Source organism: Mustelus asterias, chromosome 2 (genome assembly GCF_964213995.1).
Source record: "Mustelus asterias chromosome 2, sMusAst1.hap1.1, whole genome shotgun sequence".
In the NCBI taxonomy this organism is placed as follows: Eukaryota; Metazoa; Chordata; class Chondrichthyes; order Carcharhiniformes; family Triakidae; genus Mustelus; species Mustelus asterias.
In genome coordinates, this window is record NC_135802.1 from 80,403,620 (window position 1) to 80,416,196 (window position 12,577).

The following is a 12,577-nucleotide window of genomic DNA, read 5'->3' on the forward strand; positions in this document are numbered from 1 at the left end:
CTGTCTGTGTGGAGTTTGCACATTCTCCCTGTGTTTGCGTGGGTTTCCTCTGGATGCTCTGGTTTCCTCCCACAGTCCAAAGATTAGGTGGATTGGCCATGCTAAATTGTCCTTTAGTGTCCCAAGATGTGTAGGTTAGGTGGATTAGCCATGGTAAATCCGTGGGGTATGGGGTGGGAGGGGGTCTGGGTAAGATGCCTTCAGAGAGTAAGTCCAGACTTCATGGGTCGAAAGGATTCTAAGTTGGCAATCACCTGTGTAAAAGACTGTCCAAGAGAAGTGCTGTGAACAACAGTCTCGCAAAGGCCATGGTTGGGTGTCTTCAGTGTCAATGATCAATTTGTCAATTTTATTGAAGAAGCTGTTCCCACTGTGCACTCATCTGGTGAAATGCTGCTATGTCAGGGAACCGTTCCATGGGCAGAAAATCCAGGATTTAGGGACAAAGCAGTGCTTAGTTGCCCGCTTAAAAATCTCAACTTATTTACCTGACAGATCCAAGCAGCTTGGCTTCTCTCATTCAATCCCACCCAGAGAAAGCCAGAAGAGGTCAGTATCCCAACCTACCATCAATTTCAGTGACTTTTCCAGCCTCCTGGGTTATAAATTCATCTCCAATAGGTTGGGAAAATTCTGTCCTGTGTCCAAATTCTATCAAGAACAAAGATTTGCAAACGTTTTTCTTTAAAGGATGGCCTCTCATGCATTGGTGGCATTGAAGCTTCATTGCAAGCTTAAAAATTGAGAAATTAATAAAGGTGCAATTGAGAAACACTTTATTAAAAAGCTCATAAACTCCCCTTTGTGAATTACATTTGGTTGAACATGGACAGTGAGTGTGATAATTAATTACTTACTGTGAGTAAGAAGGAGGGGCGGTTAGTCTCTGCTCCTCTGGCTCCTCCCTCAGTGCTGGCGGCGCGGCCATTGCTGAATCATGTCGGAGAAGAAGGCGCCGGTGGACCTGGGCTTGTTGGAGGAGGATGATGAATTCGAGGAGTTTCCCGCAGAAGGTGAGCGCCGTTCGGTCCCTGTGACCGCGATGGACGGACCTTCCCCGCGGGGTCTCTCTCAGCCGCCCTTCACCCCGCGCTGCGGCCTAGTCCAACTGACAGGCGGCCCCAGAGGCCCGAGCATGGGGGGGGACCCGGGGGAGGGGGTTGGGGGGGAGGGGGGAGCAGGGGGAGTGCGGGTGGGAGGGAGGGGGGGCAGGGGGGATGGCGGGTGGGAGGGAGGGGGGGGCGGTGGGAGGGAGGGGGGGGCGGTGGGAGGGGAGGGGGGGGGCGGTGGGAGGGAAGGGGGGCGGTGGGAGGGAAGGGGGGGGCGGTGGGAGGGAAGGGGGGGCGGTGGGAGGGAGGGGGGGGCGGTGGGAGGGAGGGGAGTGCGGGTGGGAGGGGGGGGCAGGGGGGAGTGCGGGGTGGGAGGGAGGGGGGGGGCAGGGGGAGTGCGGGTGGGGAGGGAGGGGGGGGCAGGGGGAGTGGCGGGTGGGAGGGAGGGGGGGGCAGGGGGAGTGGGCGGGTGGGAGGGAGGGGGGGGGCGGTGGGAGGGAAGGGGGGGCGGTGGGAGGGAGGGGGGGGGGCAGGGGGAGTGCGGGTGGGAGGGAGGGGGGGGGCAGGGGGAGTGCGGGTGGGAGGGAGGGGGGGCAGGGGGAGTGCGGGCGGGATGGAGGGGAGGGCAGGGGGAGTGCGGGCGGGAGGGAGGGGGGGGCAGGGGGAGTGCGGGCGGGAGGGAGGGAGGGGGGGGCAGGGGGAGTGCGTGCGGGGAGGGAGGGGGGGCAGGGGGAGTGCGGGCGGGAGGGAGGGGGGGCAGGGGGAGTGCGGGCGGGAGGGAAGGGGGGGCATGGGAGTGCGGGCGGGAGGGAGGGGGGGGCAGGGGGAGTGCGGGCGGGAGGGAGGGGGGGCAGGGGAGTGCGGGCGGGAGGGAGAGGGGGGCAGGGGGAGTGTGGGTGGGAGGGGGGGGACGGGGAGTGGGAGGGAGAAGGGGGCAGGGGAGTGCGGGTGGGAGGGGGGGGACAGGGGGAGTGGGGGGGGGGCGGGGGAGTGCGGGTGGGGGGGGGCAGGGGGGAGTGCGGGTGGCAGGGGGGGGCAGGGGGAGTGCGGGTGGCGGGGGGGCAGGGGAGTGCGGGGGCAGGGGGAGTGCGGGTGGGAGTTGGGACAGGGGGGAGTGCGGGTGGGAGTTGGGGCAGGGGGAGTGCGGGTGGGAGGGGGGGCAGGGGGAGTGCGGGTGGGAGGGGGGGCAGGGGAGGTGCGGGTGGGGGGGGCCAGGGGGAGTGCGGGTGGGGGGGGGCAGGGGGAGTGCGGGTGGGGGGGGGCAGGGGGAGTGCGGGTGGGGGGGGGCAGGGGGAGTGCGGGTGGGGGGGGGGCAGGGGGAGTGCGGGTGGGGGGGGGCAGGGGAGTACGGGTGGGAGGGGGGGGGCAGGGGGAGTGCGGGTGGGGGGGGTGGGCAGGGGGTGTGGGGGGTGGGCAGGGGGAGTGGGGGTGGGCAGGGGGAGTGGGGGTGGGGGGGGCAGGGGGAGTGGGGGTGGGGGGGCAGGGGGAGTGGGGGTGGGGGGGCAGGGGGAGTGGGGGTGGGGGGGCAGGGGGAGTGCGGGTGGGGGGGCAGGGGGAGTGCGGGTGGGGGGGGCAGGGGGAGTGCGGGTGGGGGGGCAGGGGGAGTGCGGGTGGGGGGGGCAGGGGGGGTGGGGGGGGAGTGCGGGAGGGGTGGGGGGGGGGAGTGCGGGGGGGGGGGGGGGGGAGTGCGGGAGGGGTGTGGGGGGAGTGCGGGAGGGGTGGGGGGGGGAGTGCGGGAGGGGTGGGGGGGGGAGTGCGGGAGGGGTGGGGGGGAGTGCGGGAAGGGTGGGCGGGAGGGGCGGGGGAAGTGCGGGAGGGGGGGGAAGTGCGGGAGGGGGGGAAGTGCGGGAGGGGGGGGGAAGTGCGGGAGGGGGGGGAAGTGCGGGAGGGGGGGAAAGTGCGGGAGGGGGGGGAAAGTGCGGGAGGGGTGGGGGGGAGTGCGGGAGGGGTGGGGGGGAGTGCGGGAGGGGTGGGGGGAGTGCGGGAGGGGTGGGGGGGAGTGCGGGAGGGGTGGGGGGAGTGCGGGAGGGGTGGGGGGGAGTGCGGGTGGGGTGGGGGGAGTGCGGGAGGGGTGGGGAGTGCGGGAGGGGTTGGGGGGAGGGAGTGCGGGAGGGGTGGGGGGGGGAGTCGGGAGGGGTGGGGGGGGGGAGTGCGGGAGGGGTGGGGGGGGGAGTGCGGGAGGGGTGGGGGGGGGAGTGCGGGAGGGGTGGGGGGGGGGGAGTGCGGGAGGGGTGGGGGGGGGGGAGTGCGGGAGGGGTGGGGGGGGTGTGCGGGAGGGGTGGGGGGGGGGGAGTGCGGGAGGGGTGGGGGGGGGGGAGTGCGGGAGGGTGGGGGGGTGGTGCGGGAGGGGTGGGGGGGGGAGTGCGGGAGGGGTGGGGGGGGTGTGCGGGAGGGGTGGGGGGGAGAGTGCGCGAGGGGTGGGGGGGAGTGCGCGAGGGGTGGGGGGGTAGTGCGCGAGGGGTGGGGGGGGGTAGTGCGCGAGGGGTGGGGGGGGGAGTGCGGGAGGGGTGGGGGGGGGGAGTGCGGGAGGGGTGGGGGGGGGAGTGCGGGAGGGGTGGGGGGGGAGTGCGGGAGGGGTGGGGGGGGAGTGCGGGAGGGGTGGGGGGGGAGTGCGGGAGGGGTGGGGGGGGTGGGGGGGAGTGGGGGGGAGTGCGGGAGGGGTGGGGGGGAGTGGGGGGAGTGCGGGAGGGGTGGGGGGGAGTGCGGGAGTGGTGGGGGGGGAGTGCGGGAAGGGTGGGGAGGGGAGTGCGGGAGGGGTGGGGAGGGGAGTGCGGGAGGGGTGGGGAGGGGAGTGCGGGAGGGGTGGGGAGGGGAGTGCGGGAGGGGTGGGGGGGAGTGCGGGAGGGGTGAGGGGGGGAGTGAGGGAGGGGTGAGGGGGGGAGTGAGGGAGGGGTGAGGGGGGAGTGAGGGAGGGGTGAGGGGGGAGTGCGGGAGGGTTGGGGGGGTGCGGGGAAGGGTGAGTGCGGGAGGGGTTGGGGGGGAGCGCGGGAGGGGTGGGGGGGGGGAGCGCGGGAGGGGTGGGGGGGGGGGAGCGCGGGAGGGGTGGGGGGGGAGCGCGGGAGGGGTGGGGGGAGGGGTGGGGGGGAGTGCGGGGGGGGGGGGGGGGGGGAGTGCGGGGGGGAGTGCGGGAGGGGTGGAGGGGGGGGGGGGAGTGCAGGAGGGGAGGTGGGGGTGGGGGGAGTGCGGGAGGTGTTGGTGGGGGAGTGCCCGGGGGGGGGGGGGGGGTGGGTGGTGAGGGGGGAGTGGCGTGGGGGGGGGTAGTGCGGGGCGGGTAAGGGGCAACCGGGGGGAGTGCGGGGCGGGTAAGGGGCGCCGGGGGATTGTGGGGCGGGTAAGGGATGCGGGGGAGGGCGGGGAGGGGGGCAAGTGGGAGTGAGGGGGGAAAAGTGGTGCCAGAGGGAGCGCAGGGGGGTTGGGGCCGGCTCGGGGGAGTGAGGGAAGGGGGCTGGAGGTGGCCAGGGGAAATGCGGGGGGAGCTGGTGGGAGTGCAGGAGGCGGGGAGGGGGGGAATGCAGGGGAGGGGGAGGGGGTTGGGGGAGTGCAAGGGAGGGAGAGGTAGGAGGGCAGAGAGGAGGTGGGAATGCAGGGGGGTGGGGGAGGTGGGAGTGCAGGGGTTGGTGGGGGAGTGCAGGGTTGGGGGGGGGAGTGCAGGGGTGGGGTGGGGGGGGAGTGCAGGGGTGGGGTGGGGGGGGAGTGCAGGGGTGGGGGGGGGAGTGCAGGGGTGGGGGGGGGAGTGCAGGGGTGGGGGGGGGAGTGCAGGGGTGGGGGGGGGAGTGCAGGGGTGGGGGGGGGGAGTGCAGGGGTGGGGGGGGGGAGTGCAGGGTGGGGGGGGGAGTGCAGGGGTGGGGGGGGGGATGGCAGGGGAGGGGGGGGGGGAGTGGGGGGGGGGGAGGGCAGGGGTGGGGGGGGGAGTGCAGGGGTGGGGGGGGGGGAGTGCTGGGGTGGGGGGGGGGGAGTGCAGGGGTGGGGGGGGGAGTGCAGGGGTGGGGGGGGGGAGTGCAGGGTGGGTGGGGGGGGGAGTGCAGGGGTGGGGTGGGGGGGGGGGAGTGCAGGGGTGGGGTGGGGGGGGGGGAGTGCAGGGGTGGGGTGGGGGGGAGTGCAGGGGTGGGGTGGGGGTGGGGGGGGGGGAGTGCAGGGGTGGGGTGGGGGGGGGAGTGCAGGGGTGGGGTGGAGGGGGGAGTGCAGGGGTGGGGTGGGGGGGGGGAGTGCAGGGGTGGGGGGGGAGTGCAGGGGTGGGGTGGGGGGGGGAGTGCAGGGGTGGGGTGGGGGGGGGAGTGCAGGGGTGGGGTGGGGGGGGGGAGTGCAGGGGTGGGGTGGGGGGGGGGAGTGCAGGGGTGGGGTGGGGGGGGGAGTGCAGGGGTGGGGGGGGAGTGCAGGGGTGGGGGTGGGGGGGGGGAGTGCAGGGGTGGGGTGGGGGGGGGGGAGTGCAGGGGTGGGGTGGGGGTGGAGTGCAGGGGTGGGGTGGGGGTGGAGTGCAGGGGTGGGGTGGGGGTGGAGTGCAGGGGTGGGGTGGGGGTGGAGTGCAGGGGTGGGGTGGGGGTGGAGTGCAGGGGTGGGGTGGGGGTGGGAGTGCAGGGGTGGGTTGGGGGGGGAGGTGCAGGGGTGGGTTGGGGGGGGAGTGGTGGGGTGGGGGGGGAGTGCAGGGGTGGGGTGGGGGGGGAGTGCAGGGGTGGGGTGGGGGGGGAGTGCAGGGGTGGGGTGGGGGGGGGAGTGCAGGGGTGGGGTGGGGGGGGGAGTGCAGGGGTGGGGGGGGAGTGCAGGGGTGGGGTGGGGGGAGTGGAGTGCAGGGGTGGGGGAGTGGAGTGCAGGGGTGTGGGTGTGGAGTGCAGGGGTGTGGGTGTGGGAGTGCAGGGGTGTGGGTGTGGAGGTGCAGGGGTGTGGGTGTGGAGTGCAGGGGTGTGGGTGTGGAGTGCGTGGGTGTGGGTGTGGAGTGCAGGGGTGTGGGTGTGGAGTGCAGGGGAGTGGGTGTGGAGTGCAGGGGAGTGGGTGTGGAGTGCAGGGGAGTGGGTGTGGAGTGCAGGGGAGTGGGTGTGGAGTGCAGGGGAGTGGGTGTGGAGTGCAGGGGAGTGGGTGTGGAGTGCAGGGGAGTGGGTGTGGAGTGCAGGGGAGTGGGTGTGGAGTGCAGGGGAGTGGGTGTGGAGTGCAGGGGAGTGGGTGTGGAGTGCAGGGGAGTGGGTGTGGAGTGCAGGGGAGTGGGTGTGGAGTGCAGGGGAGTGGGTGTGGAGTGCAGGGGAGTGGGTGTGGAGTGCAGGGGTGTGGGTGTGGAGTGCAGGGGTGTGGGTGTGGAGTGCAGGGGTGTGGGTGTGGAGTGCAGGGGTGTGGGTGTGGAGTGCAGGGGTGTGGGTGTGGAGTGCAGGGGTGTGGGTGTGGAGTGCAGGGGTGTGGGTGTGGAGTGCAGGGGTGTGGGTGTGGAGTGCAGGGGTGTGGGTGTGGAGTGCAGGGGTGTGGGTGTGGAGTGCAGGGGTGTGGGTGTGGAGTGCAGGGGTGTGGGTGTGGAGTGCAGGGGTGTGGGTGTGGAGTGCAGGGGTGTGGGTGTGGAGTGCAGGGGTGTGGGTGTGGAGTGCAGGGGTGTGGGTGTGGAGTGCAGGGGTGTGGGTGTGGAGTGCAGGGGTGTGGGTGTGGAGTGCAGGGGTGTGGGTGTGGAGTGCAGGGGTGTGGGTGTGGAGTGCAGGGGTGTGGGTGTGGAGTGCAGGGGTGTGGGTGTGGAGTGCAGGGGTGTGGGTGTGGAGTGCAGGGGTGTGGGTGTGGAGTGCAGGGGTGTGGGTGTGGAGTGCAGGGGTGTGGGTGTGGAGTGCAGGGGTGTGGGTGTGGAGTGCAGGGGTGTGGGTGTGGAGTGCAGGGGTGTGGGTGTGGAGTGCAAGGGGGGGTGGAGTGCAGGGGTGGGGGGGGTGGAGTGCAGGGGTGGGGGGGGTGGAGTGCAGGGGTGGGGGGCGTGGAGTGCAGGGGTGGGTGGGGTGGAGTGCAGGGGTGGGTGGGGTGGAGTGCAGGGGTGGGGTGGGGTGGAGTGCAGGGGTGGGGTGGAATGCTGGGGCGGGGGGGGGTGGAGTGCAGGGGTGGGGGGGGTGGAGTGCAGGGGTGGGGGGGGGTGGAGTGCAGGGGTGGGGGGGGTGGAGTGCAGGGGTGGGGGGGGTGGAGTGCAGGGGTGGGGGGGTGGAGTGCAGGGGTGGGGGGGGTGGAGTGCAGGGGTGGGGGGGTGGAGTGCAGGGGTGGGGTGGAGTGCAGGGGTGGGGGGGGTGGAGTGCAGGGGTGGGGGGGTGGAGTGCAGGGGTGGGGGGGTGGAGTGCAGGGGGGTGGGGGGGGTGGAGTGCAGGGTTGGGGTGGGGGTGGAGTGCAGGGTTGGGGTGGGGGTGGAGTGCAGGGTTGGGGGGGGTGTGCAGGGGTGGGGGAGTGGAGTGCAAGGGGGGGGAGTGCAGGGGTGGGAGTGCAGAGGGTGGGGAGGAGTGCGGAGGAGGGGGAGTGCGGGGTGGATCTGGGATGGGGGGATCAGGTCATCGAGTGCAGGGGAGGATCTGGGGTGGGAAGGGTGACGGGGGGTCTGGCGCGGGGGGGCGGGGCGTGCAGGGGGGATCTGGGGTGGGGAGTGCAGGGGTGGAATCTGGGGTGACGGGGCAGCCGGGGGGAGTGGAGAAATAAATCTGTGTCGAGTTCGTTCTGCCCGTGTTTGCTCCATTTCCTCCCACAGTCCAAAAATATGCAGATTAGGTGGATTGGCCATGATGAATTGCCGCTCAGTGCCCCGGGATGCATAGGTTAGGTGGATTATTGGGGTAAATATGTGGGTTACGCGAATAGGTTCGTGGGTGGGCCTGGGTAAGATGCTCAATTGGAGGGTTGGTGCAGATTCGATGGGCCAAATAGCCGCCTCCTGCACTGTAGAGATTCTAGGATTCTAACAGGGGATGTGACCTGGGGGGAGTGGTTGGGGTGTGTGATGGGATATGGGGAGACTGCTTGGGGAATGGAGGAGAGTGGGGATATTTGGGGAATGGAGGAGAGTGGGGATAGTGTGGGCGGCACAGTGGTTAGCACTGCTGCCTCACAACACAGGTTGGGGATGGCGGAGTTCAGGTGGGCTTCAGTTGGAAGAGCAGTGGAGAGAGTGTGAACTGGGAGTGTGAAGAGGAGGACCCCAGCCAGGATCTCCACGTTATTAATAGTATTGCCTGTATTGAAAAATGATAGTTCAGCTGATGTTTCATGACTCATTAAATAAAGAAACTAGGAGCACAGTAGGCCATTCAGCCCTTCGAGCCTGCTGCATCATTCAATATAGTCGTGGCTGATCCTCTTAATGCCATATTCCTGTTTTCTTCCCACATTCCTTGATGCCATTAAAATCTAAAAAATTACCTAGCTCCAACATGGAAGGCTGTGGAGGTCAAGTTACTGACTGTGTAGAGAATTCCACAGGTTCGCTACCCTTTGAACAATTCTTTTGCCTTAATATTTACCAGGGAGATTAATAAGGTAGGCATACCATTTGAAGAGATCAAGGCATTGAAGATGGCCTATCAATTATCTCACTCGTTTTTTGGCGGATGAAAGACCTGAACCAGATGGATTGCATCTGCATATATTGCAGCTGTGGAAGGGCCAGCAGAAGCAATGTTGACTACATATCTATAAAATTATCAGAAAAGAAAATGTCAGAGTACTTACTGGAGGATAGTTAATACTTCCCATGTTTTAAAGAAGAATGCACCCAGGGAAGTACAGACTAGTTTAATCTTGGTGGTTGGAAAGTTTATGGAATTTTTACTCAATAATATAATTGAAAAACATCTAGAAACCAGAAATGTAATAAATTGGATTTCAAAGAGAAGGCCATGGTTGGTCAATCTTATTGATTTTTATTTTGAGGTAAGGGAAGGGCAACATGGGTGCAGCATATTTGGATTTTCAAAATGGATTCAGTATGCACTGTATAGTAGAAACTTAGAACCATAGAATCCCTACAGTGCAGAAGGAGGCAGTTCGACCCAACCAGCCTGCACTAAATCTCCGAAAGAGCATCTTACCCAGGCCCACCACCCACTCTACCACCGTGACCCCGCGCATATACCATGGTTAATCCACCTAACCTACACATTAGGGGGCAATTTTGCATGACCAATCTAGTTAACCTGCAGATCTTTGGACTGTGGGTGGAAACTGGAGCACCCAGAGGAAACCTGCACAGACACTGCACCTCCACACAATTACCCAAGGCCAGGATTGAACCCTGAGGCATTGAAAGGCACTATGTAAATGCAAGTTTGCCCTTTACCTTATTCCATTTAATAGAAACATAGAAGATAGGAGCAGTAGGAGGCCACTTGGCCCTTCGAGCCTGCTCCGTCATTCATTATGATCATGGCTGATCATCCGACTCAATAGCCTAATCCTGCTTTTTTCCCCATAACCTTTGATCCCCTTCGCCCCTAGTGCTATATCCAGCCACCTCTTGAATACATTCAATGTTTTGGCATGAACTACTTCCTGTGGTAATAAATTCCACAGTCTCATCACTGTTTGAGTGAAGAAATGTCTCCTCACCTCAGTCCTAAATGGTCTACCCTGAATCCTCAGACTGTGACCCCTGGTTCTGGACTCCCCCACCATCGGGAACATCCTCCCGCATCCACTCTGTCTAGTCGTGTTAGAATTTTATAAGTCTCCATGAGATCACCCCTCATTCGTCTGAATTCCAGCAAAAACAACCCTAACCTAGTCAATTTCTCTTCATACGTCCGTCCCGCCATTCTGGGAATCAGCCTGGTAAACCTTCGCTGCACTCCCTCGAGAACAAGAATATCCTTCCTCCAGAAAAGGAGACCAAAACTGCACACAATACTATAGGTGTGGCCTCATCAAGGCCCTGAATAATTGCAACAACACATCCCTACTCCTGTACTAAAAACCTCTTGCAATGAAGGCCAACGTGCCATTTGCCGCCTTTACCGCCTGCTGCACCTACATGCTTACCTTCAGTGACTGGTGCATAAGGACACCCAGGTCCCGCTGCACACTCCCCTCTCCCAATTTACAGCCATTCAGATAGTAATCTGCTGCCTTGTTTTTGCTTCCAAAGTGAAGAACCTCACACTTATACAAATTATACTGCATCTGCCATTGATTAACCCACTCGCCCAACCTGTCCAGATCATTCTGAAGGATCTCTGCATCCTCGTCACAGTTCATCCTCCCACCCAACTTGATATCATCTGCACACTTTGAGATGTTACATTTTGTTTCCTCATCCAAATCATTAATATATGTTGTGAATAGCTGGGGTCCCAGCACCGATCCCTGCGGCACCTCACTAGTTACTGCTGCCAATTTGAAAAGCACCCATTAATTCCTACTCTTTGTTTCCTCTCTGCCAACCAATTTTCCATCCATCTCAATACACTTCCCCCAATCCCATGTGCTTTAATTTTGCACGATAATCTCTTTTGCGGGACTTTGTCAAACGCTTTCTGTAAGTCGAAGTATCCCACATCTACTGGTTCCCCTTGTAAACTCTACTAGTTACATCTTCAAAGAATTCCAGCAGATTTGTCAAGCATGATTTCCCCTTCTTAAATCCATGCTGACTCTGTCTGATTCTGCCACTGCTTTCTAAATGCTCCGCCATAAAGTCCTTGATAATGGATTTGAGAATTTTCCCCACTACTGATAAGCTTACTGATCTAAAATTCCCTGCTTTTCTCTCTACCTCCCTTTTTGAATATTGGAGTGACATTTGTTACCCTCCAATCTGCAGGGACTGTTCCAGAGTCTATAGAATCCTGGAAGATGACCACCAATGCATCCACTATTTCTAGTCACTCCCTTAAGTACTCTGGGATGTAGATTATCAGGCCCTGGGGATTTATCTACCTTTAATCCCTTCAACTTTCCCAGCACCATTTCTCTACTAATATTGATCTCCCTCAGTTCTTCCCTCTCACTAAATCTTGCATTTTCCAACATTTTTGGTATTTGATTTGTGTCCTCTTTTGTGAAGACAGAACCAAAGTATGTATTCAGTTGCTCGGCCATTTCTTTGTCCCCTATTATACATTCCTCTGTTTCTGTCTGTATGGGAGACCTACATTTGTCTTTAACCTCTTTCTTTTCACGTATCTATAGAAACTCTTAGTGTCAGTCTTTATGTTCCCTGCAAGTTTACTTTCGTACTGTATTTTCCCCTTAATCAATCCCTAGGTCCTTTGCTGAATTCTAAACTGCTCCCAATCCTCAGACCTATTATTTTTCTTGGCCAATCTGTATGCTTCTTCCTTGAATCAGATACTCTCTCATTTCCTTTGTAAGCCATGGATTGGTCCTCTTACCCATTTTGCTTTTGTGCCAGACAGGAATAAACAGTTGTTGCAGTTCCCCCATGTGTTCCTTGAATGTTTGCCATTGCCTATCCACTCATCCCCAATCTATCAACTCACGCCTCATATCCTCATATTTTTCTTCCATTAAGATTCAGCATCCTAATCTCCATTCACTCTCCATCTTGATTTTAAAATTCTATCACGTTAAGGTCGCTCATCCCCAAAGGGTCTCGTACAGCTAGATTGGCAATGCTTCCCTTCTCATTACACAGTACCCAGTCTAAGATGGCCTGCTCTCTAGTTGGTTCCTCCATATATTGGTCAAGAAAACTATCCTGTATACACTCCAGGAATTCCTCCTCTATGGTATTGTGGCTAATTTGATTTATCCAATCTATGTGCAGATTAAAATCACCCATGATCACTGATATTCCCTTATCACATGCATCTTTAATTGTGTGTTTAATGCTATTCCCAACATCACCACTGCAGTTTGGGAGTCTATAAATGACACCCACTAATGTTTTTTGCCCCTTGGTATTTCTCAACTCTACCCATACAGGCCCAACATTGTTAGAGCGAATATCCTTTCTCACTATTCTGTTAATTTCCTCTTTAACCAGCAGTGCCACTCCGCCACTTTTCCTTTATGCCTGTTCTTCCTAAATATTGAATACCCTGGGACATTCAATTCCCACCCCTGATTTGTTTTACTGTGCTATTTGCATTTAATAATATAGGCAGAATAAAAGCTCTTTTGATTCTGCTGTTGGTTAAAAATTACAAGTATTGCTGAAAAAATGCATTTTGTCGAATCTTTTTGTCTTGCACTCATCAGGATAATCGCAAGAATATCAATATCAGGGAAACAACTTTATGTTGTATGAGAAGAGAGTGCTGATTGGATGACAAGTGGACTCTTGTAGAGGCATTGCCAAGGGAAATACACCGGTTAATGGTGACTGACCGTTAACTGCCAAGCATTGTTTGAAAATTTAAACGAGGCAGCTTGACTCTGGTCAAGTATATGCAAATGCACCACACAGGACTCTGTTCTTTGCAGATGGAAAGAACATGTACATGTTTTGCACTTCTTTCAGCTAAATAAAATAAGTGATATCCATTCACTGGTTCATTCCTCAGGGCAATGCCTTGCAGAGTCAAGTTACTTGGTTTAAAATTTTAAACAATGCTTGGTAGTTAACTGTCAGTCACCATTAA

The 12,577-nt window shown here is 61.2% G+C and overlaps 1 protein-coding gene across 2 annotated transcripts in view; it reads left to right on the plus strand.

The window, feature by feature from the left end:
- Positions 1-817: 817 nt before the first annotated feature.
- The window catches only part of sem1 (SEM1 26S proteasome subunit), a 29,354-nt gene continuing 17,594 nt past the window's right edge, over positions 818-12,577 (plus strand). The window contains exon 1 of one of the 2 annotated variants that reach the window (XM_078238000.1): positions 818-1,013. In XM_078238000.1, the coding sequence (XP_078094126.1) occupies positions 938-1,013 (76 nt within the window). In that variant the 5' untranslated portion in view covers positions 818-937. The remainder of the gene's footprint in view (positions 1,014-12,577) is intronic. The other variant, XR_013500451.1, reaches the window with a different exon arrangement.